At 44.0% G+C, this 21,404-nt stretch overlaps 2 protein-coding genes across 2 annotated transcripts in view; both read left to right on the top strand.

The window, feature by feature from the left end:
• The window catches only part of LOC130298714 (zinc finger protein 260-like), a 35,834-nt gene extending 29,278 nt beyond the window's left edge, over nt 1–6,556 (top strand). The window contains exon 7 of the mRNA XM_056551362.1: nt 5,250–6,556. Within this exon, the coding sequence (XP_056407337.1) occupies nt 5,250–6,199 (950 nt within the window). The 3' untranslated portion in view covers nt 6,200–6,556. The remainder of the gene's footprint in view (nt 1–5,249) is intronic.
• Nucleotides 6,557–18,133: 11,577 nt separating this feature from the next.
• The window catches only part of LOC130306975 (oocyte zinc finger protein XlCOF7.1-like), a 308,614-nt gene continuing 305,343 nt past the window's right edge, over nt 18,134–21,404 (top strand). The window contains 2 exon segments of the mRNA XM_056552153.1: nt 18,134–18,214; nt 19,878–20,025. Of these exon segments, the coding sequence (XP_056408128.1) occupies nt 19,948–20,025 (78 nt within the window). The 5' untranslated portion in view covers nt 18,134–18,214; nt 19,878–19,947.

Genomic DNA, 21,404 nt, shown 5'->3' with positions numbered 1-21,404 from the left:
TGGGAGTGATGTCACATGACCTCATTCTTATCTATGTAATAACAGATGGATATGACTGGAGAGGTGAGGGATTCTGGGAGTGATGTCACATGACCCCATTCTTAGCTATGTAATAACAGATGGATATGACTGGAGAGGTGAGGGATTCTGGGAGTGATGTCACATGACCTCATTCTTATCTATGTAATAACAGATGGATATGACTGGAGAGGTGAGGGATTCTGGGAGTGATGTCACATGACCTCATTCTTATGTATGTAATAAGAGATGGACATGACTGGAGAGGTGAGGGATTCTGGGAGTGATCTCACATGACTTCATTCTTATCTATGGAATAACAGATGGATATGACTGGAGAAGTGAGGGATTCTGGGAATGTATGTAGTGATATTAATGTGTCTCTCCATACACAGGTTTACACAGTAGTAAAGAAGTCCTCTAGTGGGCGCTGTCGGGCCCCTGTGTGTGAAGGATGGGGAAGAACCCTGAGACCAATCCCGGGGCCCCCATCTCACCCCCTGATACATGAGGAAATGGATGAACAGAAGATCCTAGAACTGATCAACAAGATGATGGAGCTGCTGACTGGAGAGGTGACCCTGCTGGGACATTATACAGTAATGGAGGAGTCTGGTGATGACTGGAGAGGTGACACTGCTGGGACATTATACAGTAATGGAGGGGTCTGGTGATGACTGGAGAGGTGACACTGCTGGGACATTATACAGTAATGGAGGGGTCTGGTGATGACTGGAGAGGTGACACTGCTGGCAATGCTGGGACATTATACAGTAATGGAGGGGTCTGGTGATGACTGGAGAGGTGACACTGCTGGGACATTATACAGTAATGGAGGGGTCTGGTGATGACTGGAGAGGTGACACTGCTGGGACATTATACAGTAATGGAGGGGTCTGGTGATGACTGGAGAGGTGACACTGCTGGGAATGCTGGAACATTATACAGTAATAGAGGGGTCTGGTGATGACTGGAGAGGTGACACTGCTGGGACATTATACAGTAATGGAGGGGTCTGGTGATGACTGGAGAGGTGACACTGCTGGGACACTATACAGTAATGGAGGGGTCTGATGATGACTGGAGAGGTGACACTGCTGGGACATTATACAGTAATGGAGGGGTCTGGTGATGACTGGAGAGGTGACACTGCTGGGACATTATACAGTAATGGAGGGGTCTGGTGATGACTGGAGAGGTGACACTGCTGGGACATTATACAGTAATGGAGGGGTCTGGTGATGACTGGAGAGGTGACACTGCTGGGACATTATACAGTAATGGAGGGGTCTGGTGATGACTGGAGAGGTGACACTGCTGGGAATGCTGGGACATTATACAGTAATGGAGGGGTCTGGTGATGACTGGAGAGGTGACACTGCTGGGAATGCTGGGACATTATACAGTAATGGAGGGGTCTGGTGATGGCTGGAGAGGTGACACTGCTGGGACATTATACAGTAATGGAGGGGTCTGGTGATGACTGGAGAGGTGACACTGCCGGGACTTTATACAGTAATGGAGGGGTCTGGTGATGACTGGAGAGGTGACACTGCTGGGAATGCTGGGACATTATACAGTAATGGAGGGGTCTGGTGATGACTGGAGAGGTGACACTGCTGGGAATGCTGGGACATTATACAGTAATGGAGGGGTCTGGTGATGACTGGAGAGGTGACACTGCTGGGAATGCTGGGACATTATACAGTAACACCACTGGAGGGGTCGGGGTGATGACTGTATCATTATGTGTCAGGTTCCTATAAGGTGTCAGGACGTGGCGGTCTATTTCTCCATGGAGGAGTGGGAGTATGTAGAAGGACACAAGGATCAGTACAAGGATCAGGTGATGATGGAGGATCAGCAGCCCCTCACATCACCAGGTAATAGACATGACTATATACACACGTCCTCTCATTATTTGTATGTAAAGAATGAATTCAGTCTCTGTATGTGTTCCCTACAGTCAGATCCTGTAAGAGAACAGCACCAGAGAGGTGTCCCCGTCCTCTTCTTCCACAGGATGATCAGGTAGATGGAGATATTCCCTATGATCTGTAGAAGGGCTGTGAAGCTCATGTGGTCAGTCCCCTCACCCTCCATGACTCCTCATCTCCTCCATTTATAAGATCCTACATGACTTCTCCTACTGTCTGATTCATTTTTAAAATATTTCTCCCACATCAGGGTGAAGATCTGAATAATATTAATGCTATAGACATAATAGTAAAAGACGAAACAGATGTGAGCGGTGATGAGCAGTATAAGGAGGACATCCCTACAGGTAACCACCCAGGTGAGTAGTAACCACTAAATGCAGAAACGAGTCACAGATTGTTAATGCTTTTTAAAACATTTGCCCACAAATTATTCCTTTTATGGGGCAGATGCCTCCAGTTGTTCATATACATAGAAAATGTATATAACTTTTTACAATAGCCGTGGAATATAATGGCATAATATAAAGAAAATTTCAAGATCATTTTAATAAAACCTGAAATTTGGACAAAGGCCGAAGTATATTTGCACTATGTTTGATGATGTAACAATGCAATTTCTGGATGACACAAAATCCAAGGGCATTATACTATCAGCAAGAGGAATTACATTTTTATAAAAGGTCGAATTTTGATGGCACTCGACACAGAACAGTACAATTTTTTATGGTCCTAAATTAAATGCCAAAAACTGACCATGAACCATGTTATGAGCAAGAAAAAGAGTTAAATTTTCCTTTATACGCAGGTTGTCATATGTTGGCACTGTATCAGCAATTGCTTGACACAGAACAATATATATTTTTGGTTCCGGTAAATTAAATGCCAAACACTGAGCGCACTGTCCTGTATCGGGAAGAGTAAAACATTTTCTTTGGACATAGGCTGATATATAACGGTCCTCACTTAAAAACACACTAATCCACTTTACTAAAACAATCTCACTAATCCACAAACCTCTCTATGCGATCTCATACTAACTGTTTGATGTCATCTCTTTTCTGTGTCCATGAGCCTAATATCCTCCTTGGGCTTCTTTATAGTGGTTTTGTCCTTCAATAATGCAGGATGGGCTCGACTATACGACATTAACCCCTTAACGACGCAGGACGTATATTTACGTCCTGCGCCGGCTCCCGCGATATGAAGCGGTGTGCGGTATTAACCCTTTAGAAGCGGCGGTCAAAGCTGACCGCCGCTTCTAAAGTGAAAGTGAAAGTGACCCGGCTGCTCAGTCGGGCTGTTCGGGACCGCCACGGTGAAATCGCGGCGTCCCGAACAGCTGATCGGACACCGGGAGGGCTCTTACCTGCCTCCCCGGTGTCCGATCGACGAATGACTGCTCCGTGCCTGAGATCCAGGCAGGAGCAGTCAAGCGCCGATAATGCTGATCACAGGCGTGTTAATGCACGCCAGTGATCAGCATTAGAGATCAGTGTGTGCAGTGTTATAGGTCCCTATGGGACCTATAACACTGCAAAAAAAAATGTAAAAAAAAAGTGTTAATAAAGGTCATTTAACCCCTTCCCTAATAAAAGTTTGAATCACCCCCCTTTTCCCATAAAAAAAATAAAACAGTGTAAAAAAAATAAAAAATAAACATATGTGGTATCGCCGCGTGCGTAAATGTCCGAACTATAAAAATATATCATTAATTAAGCCGTACGGTCAATGGCGTACGCGCAAAAAAATTCCAAAGTCCAAAAAAGCGTATTTTGGTCACTTTTTATATCATTAAAAAATGAATAAAAAGTGATCAAAAAGTCCGATCAAAACAAAAATCATACCGATAAAAACTTCAGATCACGGCGCAAAAAATGAGTCCTCATACCGCCCTGTACGTGGAAAAATAAAAAAGTTATAGGGGTCAGAAGAGGACATTTTTAAACGTATAAATTTTCCTGCATGTAGTTATGATTTTTTCCAGAAGTGCGACAAAATCAAACCTATATAAGTAGGGGATCATTTTAACTGTATGGACCTACAGAATAATGATAAGGTGTAATTTTTACCGAAATATGCACTGCGTAGAAACGAAAGCCCCCAAAAGTTACAAAATGGCGTTTTTTTTCCGATTTTGTCGCACAATGATTTTTTTTTCCGTTTCGCCGTGCATTTTTGGGTAAAATGACTAATGTCACTGCAAAGTAGAATTGGCGACGCAAAAAATAAGCCATAATATGGATTTTTAGGTGGAAAATTGAAAGGGTTATGATTTTTAAAAGGTAAGGAGGAAAAAACGAAAGTGCAAAAACGGAAAAACCCTGAGTCCTTAAGGGGTTAAAGGGGTACTATGCCACAGACTGATTATCGTCACGCCCCCTCCCATAGACATGAATGGAGGGGGCGTGGTGTGACATCACATGTTGCTCCAAACACAGTTTAGAATGCCGGGTGCTGCACGGAGATTGTGGGGGGGGGGGGGGGGGTTGCCAGCTGCGGAACTCCCATTAGGCGGGGGTCACTGCTGGGACCAACAAACACCCCCCTCCCCCATCTCTGTGTAGCACCCAGCATTCTAAACAGTATGTTTAGAACGGTGGGTTTCTGCGGCGGAGACGTCACGCCACCGCCCTCGTTACGTCACTCCATGCCCCCTCCTTTCATGTCCATGGTAGGGGGTGCAATTCCATAGTGGGGAGCCGATCCAGCCACTACACCACCAATGACACCTGCCGAACACTAATAAAATGCTGCAGTCTGATTTGACAGCGACATTTAAACAGTTAATAGCCATCATCGGAGTTAACTCCATACCGGCTATCAGCGAGTCCTGAGTCCTCTCCATACACCCAAAAGGGCACCATAAAGGATATATCCATTTTACGCTCACATCGTTATGGAGATGAAAGAGTAGGGAAAGAAGCTGCAAGAGTTGCAACAACTGTATACGTCTTGTATCAATCATTAATATCATTAATGGGTCCTGCAGATGCTCTCGCCCTCCGGTCGGTTCTTCATAATGAAGTAGGAGCTCTAAATCTTCCAAATTTTTGTTCTGTTTCTTGGCAGATTCTTGTACCAGGAGATCAGGGGAGAATCTTATATCTTCAGATTATAAAGCAGATGATGATATCACACAAGATACATATGAAGAACATTCCATTATCCCAGATACACCCTCAGCCCTTCACAGCCAAGATCTGTCATCTCATCTTTATATACAGGTCCCGTCTTCTCATTCATCACAGGATGTTAAGAAAAGTGGTGTTGAATATCAAAATGCGCAGACAGGGGAAAAGACATATCCATGTTCAGAATGTGGGAAATGTTTTAATGACAAATCGAATCTTGCCAGACATCAAAGAATTCACACAGGAGAGAAGCCATTTTCATGTTTAGATTGTGGGAAATGTTTTACCCAAAAATCATATCTTTTGAGGCACCAGATAATTCACACAGGAGAGAAGCCATTTTCATGTTCAGAATGTGGGAAATGTTGCTCTCAGAAATCAGATCTTGTTAAACATCAAAGAACTCACACAGGGGAGAAGCCATATTCATGTTTAGAATGTGGGAAACATTTTAGCGTTAAATCGCATCTTGTTGAGCATCAAAAAACTCACACAGGGGAGAAGCCATTTTCATGTTCAGAATGTGGAAAATGTTTTACAGTAAAATCAAATCTTGTTAAACATCAGAGAAGTCACACAGGAGAGAATCCATTTTCATGTTCAGAATGTGGAAAATGTTTCCCTGTGATAACTCATCTTATTGAGCATGAAAGAGCTCACCGAGGGGAGAAGCCATTTTTATGTTCAGAATGTGGAAAATATTTTTCTCAGAAATCACATCTTATAAGACATCAGATAACTCACACAGGGGAGAAGCCTTTTTCATGTCCAGAATGTGGGAAATGTTGTTCTCAGAAATCAGATCTTGTTAAACATATGAGAATTCACACAGGGGAGAAGCCGTATTCCTGTACTGAATGTGGAAAATGTTACAGCGTCCAATCACATCTTGTTGTACATCAAAAGACTCACACAGGAGAGAAGCCGTATTCTTGTTCAGAATGTGGGAAATGTTTTACATTGAAATCAACTCTTATTAGACACCAGAGAATACACACAGTGGAGAATCCATTTTCATGTTCGGAATGTGGGAAATGTTTTACTGTGATATCACATCTCATAGAACATCAAAGAATTCACACTGAAGAGAAGCCGTTTTCCTGTTTTTAACCCGTTTTATTGACTAGAAAATAGTTTGTAAAAAGTAAAGTCGCATGAATGTCATCTAAAAACCAAATAGAATCCAGATAAGACATCGATGTATCAACCACGTGCATAGAATATTTCACATTAAGGGTAGGTTCACACGGAACGGATCAGACGATGGACTCTTATATATGCCTGCAGCTTTGCCTGCTTGTAGCGGCAATACGCTGTAAATAGGACAGGAAGCAGATGGCTCCATTCACAGGGTAGAGACCATCATGGTGGCTCAGCCAATCAGGTATTGATTTCTCAATAACTGTTACCAATTCTCAATAATTGTTTATTTATATGTTTATATGTATTTAAAATAAAACTGCTATGTCAGCCTATATTTCTTTATTCTTAAGATGTGAAAGGGAATTTGCCAGCTACAATTCACATTCCAAACTGCTGACACTGTTATATGCTGTTAACCCCTTAAAGGGGTACTCCACCGGTAGACATCTCATATCCTATCCAAAGGATAGGGGATAAGATAGTGGGGGTCCCGCTGCCGGGGATCCCCGCGATCTCAGCTGGGGCATTCCAGACATCCGGTGTATGGAGCGAACTTCTGGAGATGCGGGGCGGAGGCTCGTGGTGTCATGGTCATGCCCCACTTGTGACGTCATGACCATGCCCCCTCAATTCAAGTCTATGGGAGGGGGCGTGAAGTATGGAAAGATCATGGGAAAGTGGACAAAGGCTGAGGGCAGAGATCCTGCACCAGATGAACCCACAGTTTCATTTTGGCGTTATCAAGAACACGGGCATGGACAAAAGTAAGGTGATACAGTTGGCAATCCAGCTCCACTGGAGACTTTGTGTCTAAATAAAGTGAGCCTATTACTTCTAGGGCGACCGGAGAACCAGACAAACTTCCCGAAGCAGCGCTGCATCTTCTGCCAGAATACAGACGGTATGTCATAAAGTGAGCCCTAAAGCTGTCTCTAGAAACCACTCTCCCTGCTTACTTGCCCAGACACCCTAGTGGTGAATGACAACTAGGAGCCGGTCCCTTCCTGCGCTAAAGTGCATTGGCATCAAAGTCAACAAAACAAAAAGGAACTGTACAAAGTCAGGAAACAAGAAAGGAATATGACGGAAATCTATATATATATATATATATATATATATATATAAAAATATATATATATATAAAATTCAACGTGTGTGTATGTGTATGTATGTGTGTATGTATGTTCCACAAAAACTTCCAAACGGCTAAAGATATTAACATGAAACTGGCACACATGTTACTTATATGTCAACAACAAACATAGGATAGGTGATTTAACCCTTACTCACCCCCATTTTCCAGGGGCGGGGTTTATGTTTAAAGTCCCATACAAGTCAATGGGAAATATATGTTACTGCATAACTTCCAAACAGCTGGAGATATTTTGATAATACTCGGTCACATGTTACTTATATGTCCACTTGGAATATAGGATAGTTTATTTAACCCTTAACTACCCCCATTTGTGAGTGTCAGGGTTTTTGTTTAAAGTTCCATGCAAATCAATGAGAAATGTGTGTTCTCACATAATATCCGTACGGCTGGAGATATTTCAATACCTGGTAAACATATTACAGGTCGTGATATGAGGACGTGATGAGAGGTCGAGATAGGAGGACGGGATGGGAGGACGGAATAGAAGGTCAAAATAGGAGGACCGGATAGGAGGTCAAGATATGAGGTCGGGATAGGAGGTCGAGATAGGAGGACGGGATACGAGGACGGGAAAGGAGGACGGGATAGGAGGTGGGAATAGGAGGTCAAGATATGAGGACGGGATAGGAGGTCGGAATAGGAGGATGGGATAGGAGGTCGGGATATGGGGTCGGGATATGACAACAATATATGAGGACGGGATATGAAGTCAAAAGCTTCCTCTGTTGATTTTCCTCCACAACAAGGATTAGGAAGGAAAAACCGGGCAACGCCGGGTACTCAGCTAGTACAATAATAAAAAAAACAGATAAACCAGGCAGGATATAAATACTAACATAAAACGGGTCAGGAAATCAAAAGCACTGTTCACACTGGACTCAGAACAAGGAACACACTAGACACTCCACTCCAATCATGGAGGGACATCAATACCAAAGCCAAATAGTCCTAAAAACAAGCAAAAACGTGTACTGGCACAAGACTCACTCACTCCTAGATAGACGGATTAGGACAAGGCTCAGAACAGGATTTTATCCTAGGCCAGGGGTCGGCAACCCGCGGCTCTTTTACTCCATTGCCGCGGCTCTGCGAGTCTGTCCTTGGTCCCGGTCACCCTCATTCCGGGACAATGCAGTGTCCCGGAATGATCTGAGCCCGTGAGCCGCCGTCACGGCGTCGTCGGTTTACTTACCTGCCCTGGTGCCATCGGAGCGAAGTCTCTTCTTCCGGGGCCGTGCGGATCCTCACTGTCATGTGACAATGTAACGTCACATGACAGTGACGTCGCCGGCCTGCACCTCAGTCGAGGAGCGCCACCGGGAGAGGAAGACGCCACGCGAGGAGCTGGTGAGTATGTAAAGTACAATACTCACTTGACAGCGGGGCGTTAACCCCTCACCCCGCGGCAGCATTAATGCTGCCGCTGCCATGGGGTGAGGGGTTAAGTTACCCCTCACCCCATGGCAGTGGTAGCGTTAACCCCTCAACCCGTGGCAGCATTAACCCCCCTCTTCCCAATGCATTAACCCCCCTCTTCCCAGCCCACCCCAGGCCTGTGCCCCAAAAAAGCCCACCCCAGGCCTGGGCCCCAAAAAAGCCCACCCCAGTCCTGGGCCCAACAAAAATGACTGATATGATTACAAAGTAGAATTGGTGGCGCAAAATATAAGCTATCATATGGATTTTTAGGTTCAAAATTGAAAGGGTTATGATTTTTAAAAGTTAAAGGGGTAGTCCAGTGGTGAAAAACTTATCCCCTATCCTAAGGATAGGGGATAAGTTTGAGATCGCGGGGGGTCCGACCGCTGGGGCCCCCTGCGATCTCTCTGTACAGGCCCCCGACTCTCCGGCCAGATAGCGGGTGTCGACCCCCGCACGAAACGGCAGCCGACACGCCCCCTCAATACATCCCAATGGCAGAGCCGGAGATTGCCGAAGGCAGCGCTTCGGCTCTGCCATAGAGCTGTATTGAGGGGGCGTGTCGGCCGCCGCTTCGTGCGGAGGTCGACACGCCCCCTTCCCGTGGGCTGTCGGGGCTCCGTACAGGAGATCGCTGGGGGGCCCAGCGGTTGGACCCCCCGCGATCTGCAACTTATCCCCTATCCTTAGGATAGGGGATAAGTTGTTCACCACTGAGTCACCACTGGACTACTCCTTTAAGGAGGAAAAAAGGAAAGTGCAAAAATGGAAAAAACTATGTCCTTAAGGGGTTAATACAGGTAACAAGGGGAGGACAGAGGAGACTCTTAAAGAAGAAGTTACAGGTCTGTGAGAGTCAGAAATCTTGCTTGTTTGTAGGTGACCAAATACTTATTTTCCCATCATAATTTGCAAATAAATTCTTTAAAAAGCAGACAATATAATTTAATGGATTTTTTTTCTCATTATGTCTCTCATAGTTGAGGTATACCTATGACGAAAATTACAGGCCTCTCATCTTTTTAAGTGGAAGAACCTGCACAATTGGTGGCTGACTTAATACATGTTTGCCCCACTGTATAGCACTGGGGGTGGGGGGATAAAGGGTTAACTCTTCCCAACCCAGGAAGAATTATCACAAAAAAACTGTTCAGACACAAACCTAATTTATGAACAGGACTAAAAGCAGAAATACACAAAATACAGATAAACGAACATTACACGGTATATGGATGGGAAGATGGGAAGAGTTTGCAACGAATACAATAGTTGTGGCATTAGTGAACGAAGATCGGTATGGAACCACATGAGCAAGGGGGGAGAAATTTAGAAGGAATAATTGAGAGAGGTCAGATGGAACAGCATGTGATGCTATGTGAAGGCCAAGTATAGGAAAAGGAGGCTCCAGGGGAGTCCATTCCCTGTAATGAACCATTCAATGCCTCTGATTTCTGGAGTTTTATTTTAAAGTTGGACCTCGTACCAAATCTTGAGAGACGAACCATCGGAGAGGGCAGGGAAACTAGTGGATTGGTAATATAGACAATAGGCATTTATACCCCTGACCACCAATAACCACACCGCGGATATCAGGGCCTGCTCTAATAGGGGCCAAGAAGTGTCCATCACCAGGACATAGAGAAGTGGAGATAACAGGCAGCGGTATGTATAGGGAAAGGTCCGGACGAGGAGACATTTATTTTCAGGTGGGGATTGGTGCAGTACAGGACAGGTGTTGTAAGGTTTGTGCCGACAGGTGTTGTAAGGTTTGTGCCGGCATCTAGGGAGAGAATCATCAGAGTGATCTTATTGGAACAAACCATTCCCTAGTGTCCTTCAGAAGCACAATTTGGGGGTGTCTCATGCCCCTGTGCACCCACGGGACGTAGGGAATTTTTAATCAGTAAATTAAATAATAAGGGTACCCTCCCCCTTAGCCCATATAACGGGCTTACCTGCGAATGCCCACAGAGTCTTTTTTTGTCCTGTGTGTGTCCACAGCTCTGGATGCTATGTGTTCTGTTTTCTCTGCTCGCATGGTTTTGCTGTGTCAGGTATGTTTAGCGCCTGCACTCGCTGCGTAGGGAGGCGTGACCGGAAGTGCATAAGTTGTCACTTCTGGTCTTGTTTTTTGCATATAATTCCTTTTCTGTTTGGAATTTCTAAATATTTCTTTCTGATTATATATCCTAGACCTTATGGTCTTCTTTTCTTTAACTTTTAGTTTTCTTTTGCTCCTTTTTAAGAATTTTTCTTTTTCAGGAGGCATGTGGCTTACAGGTTTTTGGCGCCAATTGGCTTATTTAAACCCTGGCCATTCTCTTACTCCCCCTCTTGCTAGCAAGACGTGTGTTTTCTTGCTCCAGTGCTGAGAGTCCTTGCACTTTAGCCTACTCTGCTTTTTGAACTATTCTGTATTGTTTGTGTAGGGACTTTTTTTCCTTTTACAGAAAGGATTGTATTGTGTTTTTTCTTCTTGCTAAATTGAATTATTTTCTCTCCTTTTTTTCAGATTCCTTATGGAACCTGTTGGCAATACTGGAGGTGGTAAAGCCACTTCTAAACACATGCATTTTACCTTCCATAGATGTGACAATCCTATCCTGGATGACTATGCCGACTGTTACCTTTGTCGACCGAACCCCATAGATACTGATGAGCCACATCAGGGATGTCGTCATGTGGGTTCAGGAATCTATTAAGAAGCTCTAGGACAAGATGTCTTCTTATCAATCGAGGTCCAAGAGACCTAGGAAGGATTCTTTCTTGCCCTTAGGCGAGGAGTTTACAGTAGTTGATAAGGCTTACCCTTCAACCGATTCTAAGGAGGAAATGCTTTCTTCCCATACTCTCTTTCCCATAGAGAGAATTCAAAAGCTAACTAAGCTTGTTCAGACTGAAGGTCTGTCAGGGAATGAAGAGGCCCCTTCTACCTCTAGGGGACCTAGAGTTTTTTTCTTTGGATGACGCCAAAAAGGCTCTTATGAATAGGGAGTTCAAGAATCCAGAAAAGGCTCATGTGCTCGCCAAGAGGTTTTGTACTCTCTATCCTGTACCGGAAGAGGATGCCTCCTCCTGGGTAGAGCCACCGAGGGTGGATTTTGCAGTATCCAAGTTATCCAAGAAGACTATTCTGCCTGCCGAGGAGGCTCTAATTTAAAAGAACCGATAGATCGAAGAATTGAAATTACTCTCAAAAGAGTGTACTCTACGGCCTCTGGATCTAGTATAGTGGCTGCTGCTACCCATGATGTTAGTAAAGCTTTGAAGAGATTGCTCTCCCAAGCCCAGGATGATATTTGATTCAGGAGCTAAGCGTGATGAGATCCTTCACAGTTTTAAGAAGGTTAATTTCGCTATAGATTTTTTAGTGGATGCTGCTCTTCAGCAGGTTAGTTTCGCCTCCAGAGCTATGGCTCTTCCTATGACCTCCCGTAGAGCCTTATGGATCTGTCCCTGGGGGGGAGATAATACCTCCAAATAGTCTTTTCGGTTCTCAACTGGACTAAATTATGGAGGGTCTTTCGGACCGTAAGGGCAAGTCTTTGCCCCAGCCTAAGCCTGTACTTTAGGCATTCAGGCATAAATACTCACCAGTCAGGCCGTGGTAGAAGATTCAGAGGTCAGAGGAAGAATTCTACAAAAAAAAAATCTGATTTTTGATGGGTCGAGTCTTCCTGTAGGGGGACGTCTCCATTTTTTTCTTTCATCTTGGGAAGAGTTCATAAAGGACCAGTGGGTTCTTTCTAGAATTTCAAACGGGTACTTGCCTCCTCTCCACCAGTGCCCTGGAGAGAGAGTTTTGGTTTCTCCTCAGTTGAGTTCTCCAAGGAGAGAGATACTGGAGGAGTCTATTCTGGATTGTCTTGCCTTAAGGGCAGTAGAACCAGTTCCCCCTTCCAAAGTAGGAAGGGGAGGGGGGTTTATTCTCCCGTTTTTCTAGTTCCCAAGCCATTAGGCAAGTTCAGGTTTATAATAGATCTCAGGTATCTAGAAAAAATTCCCGATGGAGACTATCCGTACAGTGAAGACGGTTCTTAACAGAGGAGATCATTTAGTATCCTTGGATCTGAAGGATGCTTATTTTCATATCTCCATTCATCCAGTCTTTCTGAAAAATCTAAGGATTGCAGTTTGGGTTCAGTGAACCCTCTTGCACCTTCAGTTCCGGGTTCTGCCATTCGGAATATCAACAGCCCCCTTCGTTTTTACAAAGGTTGTTTCCGCCATGATGGCAATCTTACGCTATTAAAGCCAGAAGACATATTAAAAAGTCATATAGAGATAACTCTCGGGCTACTAAACAGTCTAGGCTGGATAGTCAATTTGGAGAAATCTCATCTTTCCCCATCCACCACAGGATCCTTTCTTGGTTACATCATCAACATAATTCAGATAACTTCGCCAGGTCTCTATAAGAACTTTAATGAAGGTCTTAGGACTGATGTCATCTACAACAGAGACTGTTCCATGGGCTTTATGGCACCTGAGACCTCTACAGATGGAAATTATCAGCCATTGGAACAGATATCTTTCCAGTCTGGACACCAGGATGACCTTGTCCTCGTCAGTCCGGCGCTCCCTAGCTTAGTGGACACGCCTGCAAGATGGCGTGCGATTGGATCATACTTACCAAAGATGCATTGGGTACCAGATCGAAACCTCAACTCAAGGAGGTAGGCAAGATCATGTAATGGGCAGAGAACTGAGTATCAAGGATATCCGCTGTTCACATAAAGGGAACTCAGAATGTAGTAGCAGACTGTCTAAAAACCTGGTCATTCTGCGGGAATGGTTGCTGGATCCTCTAGTTTTTCAACACCTGACCAGGATGTGGGGCACTCCGGAGGTGGACCTGATGGCCACAAGAAGCCACGCAAAACTCAAGAGGTTTGGTTCTCTGTACCCCATGGACAATCCTTTTGCAGTAGATGCCATGACTATCCATTGGACCTTCAGTCTAGATTATGTTTTTCCTCCTGTGCCCATGATCCCGAGCGTGTTGAGGAAGATCAAACAGGATCAGGTCTCAGTAATAGAAATAATGCCATTCTGCCCCAAGAGATCCTGATTTGCCCAACTCATAACGATGATTCGAGGGACATATTGGACTCTTCCTCTCAGACAGAATCTAGTGTCAAAAGGGACACAGGTCTGTCTCAGCCTCAGGTTATACAATCTGACGGTATGGAGGTTGATCGTACCCTTTTAGTAGCCAGGGGCTATTTAGAAAGGGTTTTAGACACACTTGCCCACTCATGGAGTGAGGCTACCAATAGATCCTATGCCAACCCTGAAATTTTTGAATTTCTTCAAGATGGGTTTGATAAGGGTCTGTCGTCAAGTACTTTAAAAGTACAAATCTCAGCACTTTCTGCAGTTCTCAAAGGAAGACTTTTTCTAATCCTGATTTCAAAGCTTTTGTTAGAGCGGTATCTCGTCTGAGACCTAGGATTTTGAGTTCTGTTTCGCACTGGGATTTACCCTTAGTTTTAAAGAGGCTTTTGGATCACCCTTTTGAACCCATTCAAGAGATCAATATGAAGCTTCTCTCCTTAAAGACTGCTTTTCTTTTGGCTATTACTTCAGCCAAGAGAGTGGGTGAGCTGCAGGCTCTTTTGGCCAAAGAGCCTTAAACGGTTTTCCTCGAGGACATGGTCCTTTTGAGGTTTTTTCCCACCTTCTTACCAAAATGTGCCTCCTTTCTTAATACAAACCAGGTCATTGCTCTGCCTGCTCTTCCTGAGAATGAGGATCAGCTACTCAGGTATCTGGATGTTTGTGGTCTTAGGACTTACCTGGATAGAACATCTACCTTCAGGAAGGACGAGGAGGCAAGAAAGACTCTAAGCCTTCCATCCTAAGATGGATTTGTGACTATATAAACTTTTGTTATGTTTTGGAGGGAATAGACCCCCGGGTTTCACCAAAGCCAATGCTACCAGAGAAGTAGGATCCTCTTTGGCCGAGAAATGCTTGGTCCCTATTGAACAGATTTCCTTATCTGCCACTTGGCCTACTACAATGACTTTTTCCCGTTATTATAGGATGGAGACCAGGCTTTCAGCCCAACCCAGTTTTGATAACTTGGTAATTAATTCTATTAAGCGTTGAGACCCTCCCTATGGGTTTTTCTCTTCTTGCTAAATCCCCATATTGTGCTGCGCAGGGACGCTAGGGAAGATATGACTTGATTTATAATAGGTTTCCCTTAGTCGCCTCAGCAGCCCTTTTTTTTTAGGTTAGGTTTTTTTCTTTTTAATTTACTCTGCGGGCATTCGCAGGTAAGCCCGTTATAGGGGCTCGGGGGGAGGGGACCCTAATTATTTAATTTACTGATTAAAAATTCCCTAGGTTTTGTGAGCGCACAGAGACGTGAGGCACCCCATATTATGCTGCTGAGGAGACAAAGGGAAAACAGATTATCAATCAAATCCCACAAACCCCACCTGGTTTGGTTGGATGACTGCAGTCTGACCACAGTGCTCTCTGCTGACACCTCAGTCCATGTCAGGAATTGTCCAGAGTACAAGCAAATCCCCATAGTAAACCTATCCTGCTCTGGACAGTTCCTGACATGGACAGAGGTGGCAGCAGAGAGCACTGTGCTCAGACTGGAAAGAAATACACAGCTTCCTGTGGAGCATACAGCAGCTGTTAGCAATGGCGTCTCCAGCATTCATATTTAGGGGGGGCACATGGGGGGGGGCACATGGGGGGCCAGTGACAAAAGTGGGGGGGGGGGGCAATTTAAAAACGCGTGTGCGTGTATGTATATATACATACATACACACATATATATTTTTTTCCGTTTCGCCGTAGATTTTTGGGTAAAATGACTGATGTCATTACAAAGTAGAATTGGTGGCGCAAAAAATAAGCCATTATATGGATTTTTAGGTGCAAAATTAAAAGGGTTATGATTTTTAAAAGGTGAGGAGGAAAAAACAAAAAGTAAAAAAACAGAAAAACGCTCGGTCCTTAAGGCGTTAAAACTTTTGGACACTACCATCAACTTTGATAGCGGCATCTAAAGTGTTAATGTCGGACATCAGCCTGATTGGTGATGTCTGGCATTAGCCGAGGGTTCTAGCTAATGATTTATACAACACAGTGGGAGCGGACACTGTGCGTACACATACGTCTTGTGTCCTTAGGGCTCATTTACACGGATGGATCCCCAGCATATTTTACGCTGCGGATCCCCCGACAATGGACCCTACAGTGCTGCCTCCATCTGTGCCTGATCATAACGGCTATCCTCCGCTACGAGCAGACACACTTTAATGTGTATACTCACACACATCGCGGCTGCTCTCAGCCTAGCTCAGGAAGCAGGAGGAGCGGCCATGATGTGTGCGAGTATATACAGCAAAGTGTGTCTGCTCGTAGAGGAGGATTGCCGTTATGATCAGGCACAGATGGAGGCAGCACTGTAGGGTCCATTAAAATACACTGTGGATCCACCCCGGAATGAGCCCTTAGGGTACGTTCACACGTACAGGATCTGCTGTATATTTTCTGCTGCTGATTTTGCTACCTATTGAAGCTAATGGGTTGCAAAATCAGCTGCACAAAATATGCAGCAAAAATATGCAGCAGATCCTGTACATGTGAATGTACCCTTAAGGGGTTAATGATAAACTAGCAGTATGTTCACGTGTTGTCCTTCCAGAGAGGTCACTTTCCCTCCTCCAGTGTCCACAGGTCACCAACAGGTCACATCACCTGAACAATTTATGGAAAAATCACAGCAAAAATTGCGCTGTTTTACCGCGATTTTCCCCAAAAATTGTTGTGATAATGTGACCTGTGGACACTGAAGGAGGGAAAGTGACCCCACTGGACTGCTACTATACACATGATCTAGCCCCAGGATATACTGCTGATCAGGGGGGAGAGAGGGAGGACACGGGACATCACTCACCTCACATGAAGCGGCTGTGTTCCGGATGCCTGTCAGCTCTCGGTCCGTCCTCTCCTGTGCTGGGGGCGGAGCCATCAATGTATCAGGGCATCACTATTTATTTTAAATTGGGTCGGCACGGGCCCCCCCCCCTAGAGACGCCACTGACTGTTAGTACTGGAAGGATTAAGATTCTTATGTAGAAGTAATTTACAAATCTGTTTAACTTCCAGGCAAAAACATTTGTTTTTCACTGGCGTACCCCTTTAATCAAGAGATATTTCTTCTGGTGTAAATAGAGATTCCAACGCATCAATGAAGTCCTCAGGGAGTTGCGGTAAGGAGGAGGGAGGGACAAGGGGAGGGACAGAAGTCAGAATGGGTGGGAGGTAATAAAGAATGGAGAAATTTGAGTGGAAGACATCTGAGCCAGGACAACCGAGATTTAAGGTTTTAATGCTTTGGCGAGCATATAACCACTTTTGTCACAATATTTTTCAAATATACTCCGGCCCACCTGAAGAACACATTACACATATACAGCTATACTATGTACACTTATACAGCATAGCTACATACACATTACACTTATACAGCTCTGCTACATGCAGATTACACATATACAGCTCTGCTGTGCACACATACAGCTCAGCTACATGTACATTACACATATACAGCTCTACTGTGTACACATACAGCTCAGCTACATGCACATTACACATATACAGCTCTACTGTGTACACATACAGCTCAGCTACATGTACATTACACATATACAGCTCTACTGTGTACACATACAGCTCAGCTACATGTACATTACACATATACAGCTCTACTGTGCACACATACAGCTCAGCTACATGCACATTACACATATACAGCTCTACTGTGTACACATACAGCTCAGCTACATGCACATTACACATATACAGCTCTACTGTGTACACATACAGCTCAGCTACATGTACATTACACATATACAGCTCTACTGTGTACACATACAGCTCAGCTACATGTACATTACACATATACAGCTCTACTGTGTACACATACAGCTCAGCTACATGTACATTACACATATACAGCTCTACTGTGTACACATACAGCTCAGCTACATGCACATTACACATATACAGCTCTACTGTGTACACATACAGCTCAGCTACATGCACATTACACACAGCTCTGCTGCAGACATATATAACACACACATACACAGCTCTGCACCACGCACATCACACACACACAGCTCTGCTGCATACACATAACTTCAGCTCATCCAGCAGCGATCACAACCAGCACAGCAGAGTCCTGCATACACTGAGCAGATGAGCCTAGAGCAGCAGCCCCTGATCATGTGACTCCTCCTCCTCCATGTGACTGATCACATGACGGTGACATCATCGCAGGTCCTGTAAGACAGAAGAATGTATGTGTGTACATATATTAATATCTACACACAGAAGGAATATATAACCCAGCTCGATCATATGACCTACAGGTAATATTTCCTAAACATCAGTTTTTAACCCAATCTATGATTAGTGCAATATATATATATGTACCTGCCACACACTGTGCCCCCTAAAGCCACCTGCGTCACATAGTGTATAGGATTACCATGCACTGCACCATGTAAATACAATACTACCATAATATAGTGTACCCATATATATGAAATAATACCCTGTCTCTCCATATATGGTTTATATCCTGTGCCCTTTATATCAATAACTCGATATGCCTCATATATAAAGTAATATTCATATGAATTATATACTGTAACCCCATATATGAAGTAATACACTGTGCCCCATATTATATACTGTAACCCCATATATGAAATAATACACTGTGCCCTATATATGAAGTAATACACTGTGCCCCATATTATATACTGTAACCCCATATATGAAGTAATACACTGTGCCCTATATATGAAGTAATACACTGTGCCCCATATTATATACTGTAACCCCATATATGAAGTAATACACTGCCCCATATATGAAGTAATACACTGTGCCCCATATATGAAGTAATACACTGTGTCCCATATATGAAGTAATACACTGTGCCCTATATATGAAGTAATACACTGTGCCCCATATATGAAGTAATACACTGTGCCCCATATATGAATTATATACTGTAACCCCATATATGAAGTAATACACTGTGCCCCATATATGAATTATATACTGTAACCCCATATATGAAGTAATACACTGTGCCCCATATATAAAGTAATACACTGTGCCCCATATTATATACTGTAACCCCATGTTCACTTCAAGGACCCGAATGACTTTAGGGCCAGTTCACTTTTCTCTGTCGCAGACTCTGGGGCAAGTAAAAAGATCGGGGTGGATATTATCACAAGAGACAACGCCGGATCCTGAGACATCCCCAATGAGGTCCGTCTTTCCTTCTCATGTCCCATATTTAGCAGGACTTGGTGATAATTTCTGCTGACATTGTATATTTTTCACTGTCAGATGTTCTGACACCAGTGTGAACCTGGACCTGGGCTCAGTTGGGTTTCTATCATGGTGTCCACCATTTTACCAAGTTTTTTATATCATTCTATGTGTCCCAGGAGTTCTTACCGAATATGTGACCTAAACTTGTAGGATGGTAAGAGAAGGTGTGTGACCTTAACAGTGACCTCTGACCATGACAGGTCACATCTACTGGATGATGAAGAGTCCTCAGACACTTTGGAGAAGATTCATCTATACCTGTGCAGAGGAAAAGTTACCCAGTTGCCCATAGCAACCAATCAGATCGCTTCTTTCATTTTTAACAAGACCTCTGCCAAATAAAAGAAGTGATCTGATTGGTTGCTATGGGCAACTGGACAGCTTTTGCTCTGCACAGGTTTTGATGTATCTCCCCCTTTGTCCACCATTTCCCTCTTCTCACCACTCATGGCTTCTGGTATTACCTGGATAACATGGACGGTGGATTCCTGTCTCCATATTCTACCCATCCCCCATGACTCCGCCCCAGACTATGATGGATCCCCTGACTAGGTTTACAGCCTCCATGATTGTGACTATAATGTCTCCTCAGATGTTTCCCCAGATTATCTTCAGGAAATGGATTTTATTTCTCCATAGAATCTGGTGCGGTTTATCATCGTCTCCTCTTCTTCCCTTCAGGTTTCTCCAATCCAGGATCCTCTGCTGATATCTTCTATATAAGAGAATTCTCCTGGATGACCCATCAACCATGGAGAGAGACAGGAACAAGATGGCCGACAGGATCATAAACCTCACCCTACAGATACTCTTCCGGCTTACTGGAGAGGTGAGGGATTCTGGGAGTGATGTCACATGACCTCATTCTTATCTATGTAATAACAGATGGATATGACTGGAGAGGTGAGGGATTCTGGGAGTGATGTCACATGACCTCATTCTTATCTATGTAATAACAGATGGATATGACTGGAGAGGTGAGGGATTCTGGGAGTGATGTCATATGACCTCATTATTATCTATGTAATAACAGATAGATATGACTGGGGAGGTGAGGGATTCTGGGAGTGATGTCACATGACCTCATTCTTATCTATGTAATAACAGATGGATATGACTGGAGAGGTGAGGGATTCTGGGAGTGATGTCACATGACCCCATTCTTATCTATGTAATAGCAGATGGATATGAGTGGAGAGGTGAGGGATTATGGGAGTGATGTCACATGACCTCATTCTTATCTATGTAATAACAGATGGATATGACTGGAGAGGTGAGGGATTCTGGGAGTGATGTCACATGACCTCATTCTTATCTATGTAATAACAGATGGATATGACTGGAGAGGTGAGGGATTCTGGCAGTGATGTCACATGACCTCATTCTTATCTATGTAATAACAGATGGATATGACTGGAGAGGTGAGGGATTCTGGGAGTGATGTCACATGACCTCATTCTTATCTATGTAATAACAGATGGATATGACTGGAGAGGTGAGGGATTCTGGGAGTGATGTCACATGACCTCATTCTTATCTCTGTAATAACAGATGGATATGACTGGAGAGGTGAGGGATTCTGGGAGTGATGTCACATGACCTCATTCATATCTATGTAATAAGAGATGGATATGACTGGAGAGGTGAGGGATTCTGGGAGTGATGTCACATGACCTCATTCTTATCTATGTAATAACAGATGGATATGACTGGAGAGGTGAGGGATTCTGGAAGTGATGTCACATGACCTCATTCTTATCTATGGAATAACAGATGGATATGACTGGAGAGGTGATGGATTCTGGGAGTGATGTCACATGACCTCATTCTTATCTATGTAATAACAGATGGATATGACTGGAGAGGTGAGGGATTCTGGGAGTGATGTCACATGACCTCATTCTTATCTATGGAATAACAGATGGATATGACTGGAGAGGTGAGGGATTCTGGGAGTGATGTCACATGACCTCATTCTTATCTATGGAATAACAGATGGATATGACTGGAGAGGTGAGGGATTCTGGGAGTGATGTCACATGACCTCATTCTTATCTATGTAATAACAGATATGACTGAAGAGGTGAGGGATTCTGGAAATGATGTCACATGACCTCATTCTTATCTATGTAATAACAGATGGATATGACTGGAGAGGTGATGGATTCTGGGAGTGATGTCACATGACCTCATTCTTATCTATGGAAT

Source organism: Hyla sarda, chromosome 1, assembly GCF_029499605.1.
Source record: "Hyla sarda isolate aHylSar1 chromosome 1, aHylSar1.hap1, whole genome shotgun sequence".
Classification (NCBI taxonomy): domain Eukaryota; kingdom Metazoa; phylum Chordata; class Amphibia; order Anura; family Hylidae; genus Hyla; species Hyla sarda.
This window is presented reverse-complemented; position numbering and strand designations above follow the sequence as displayed.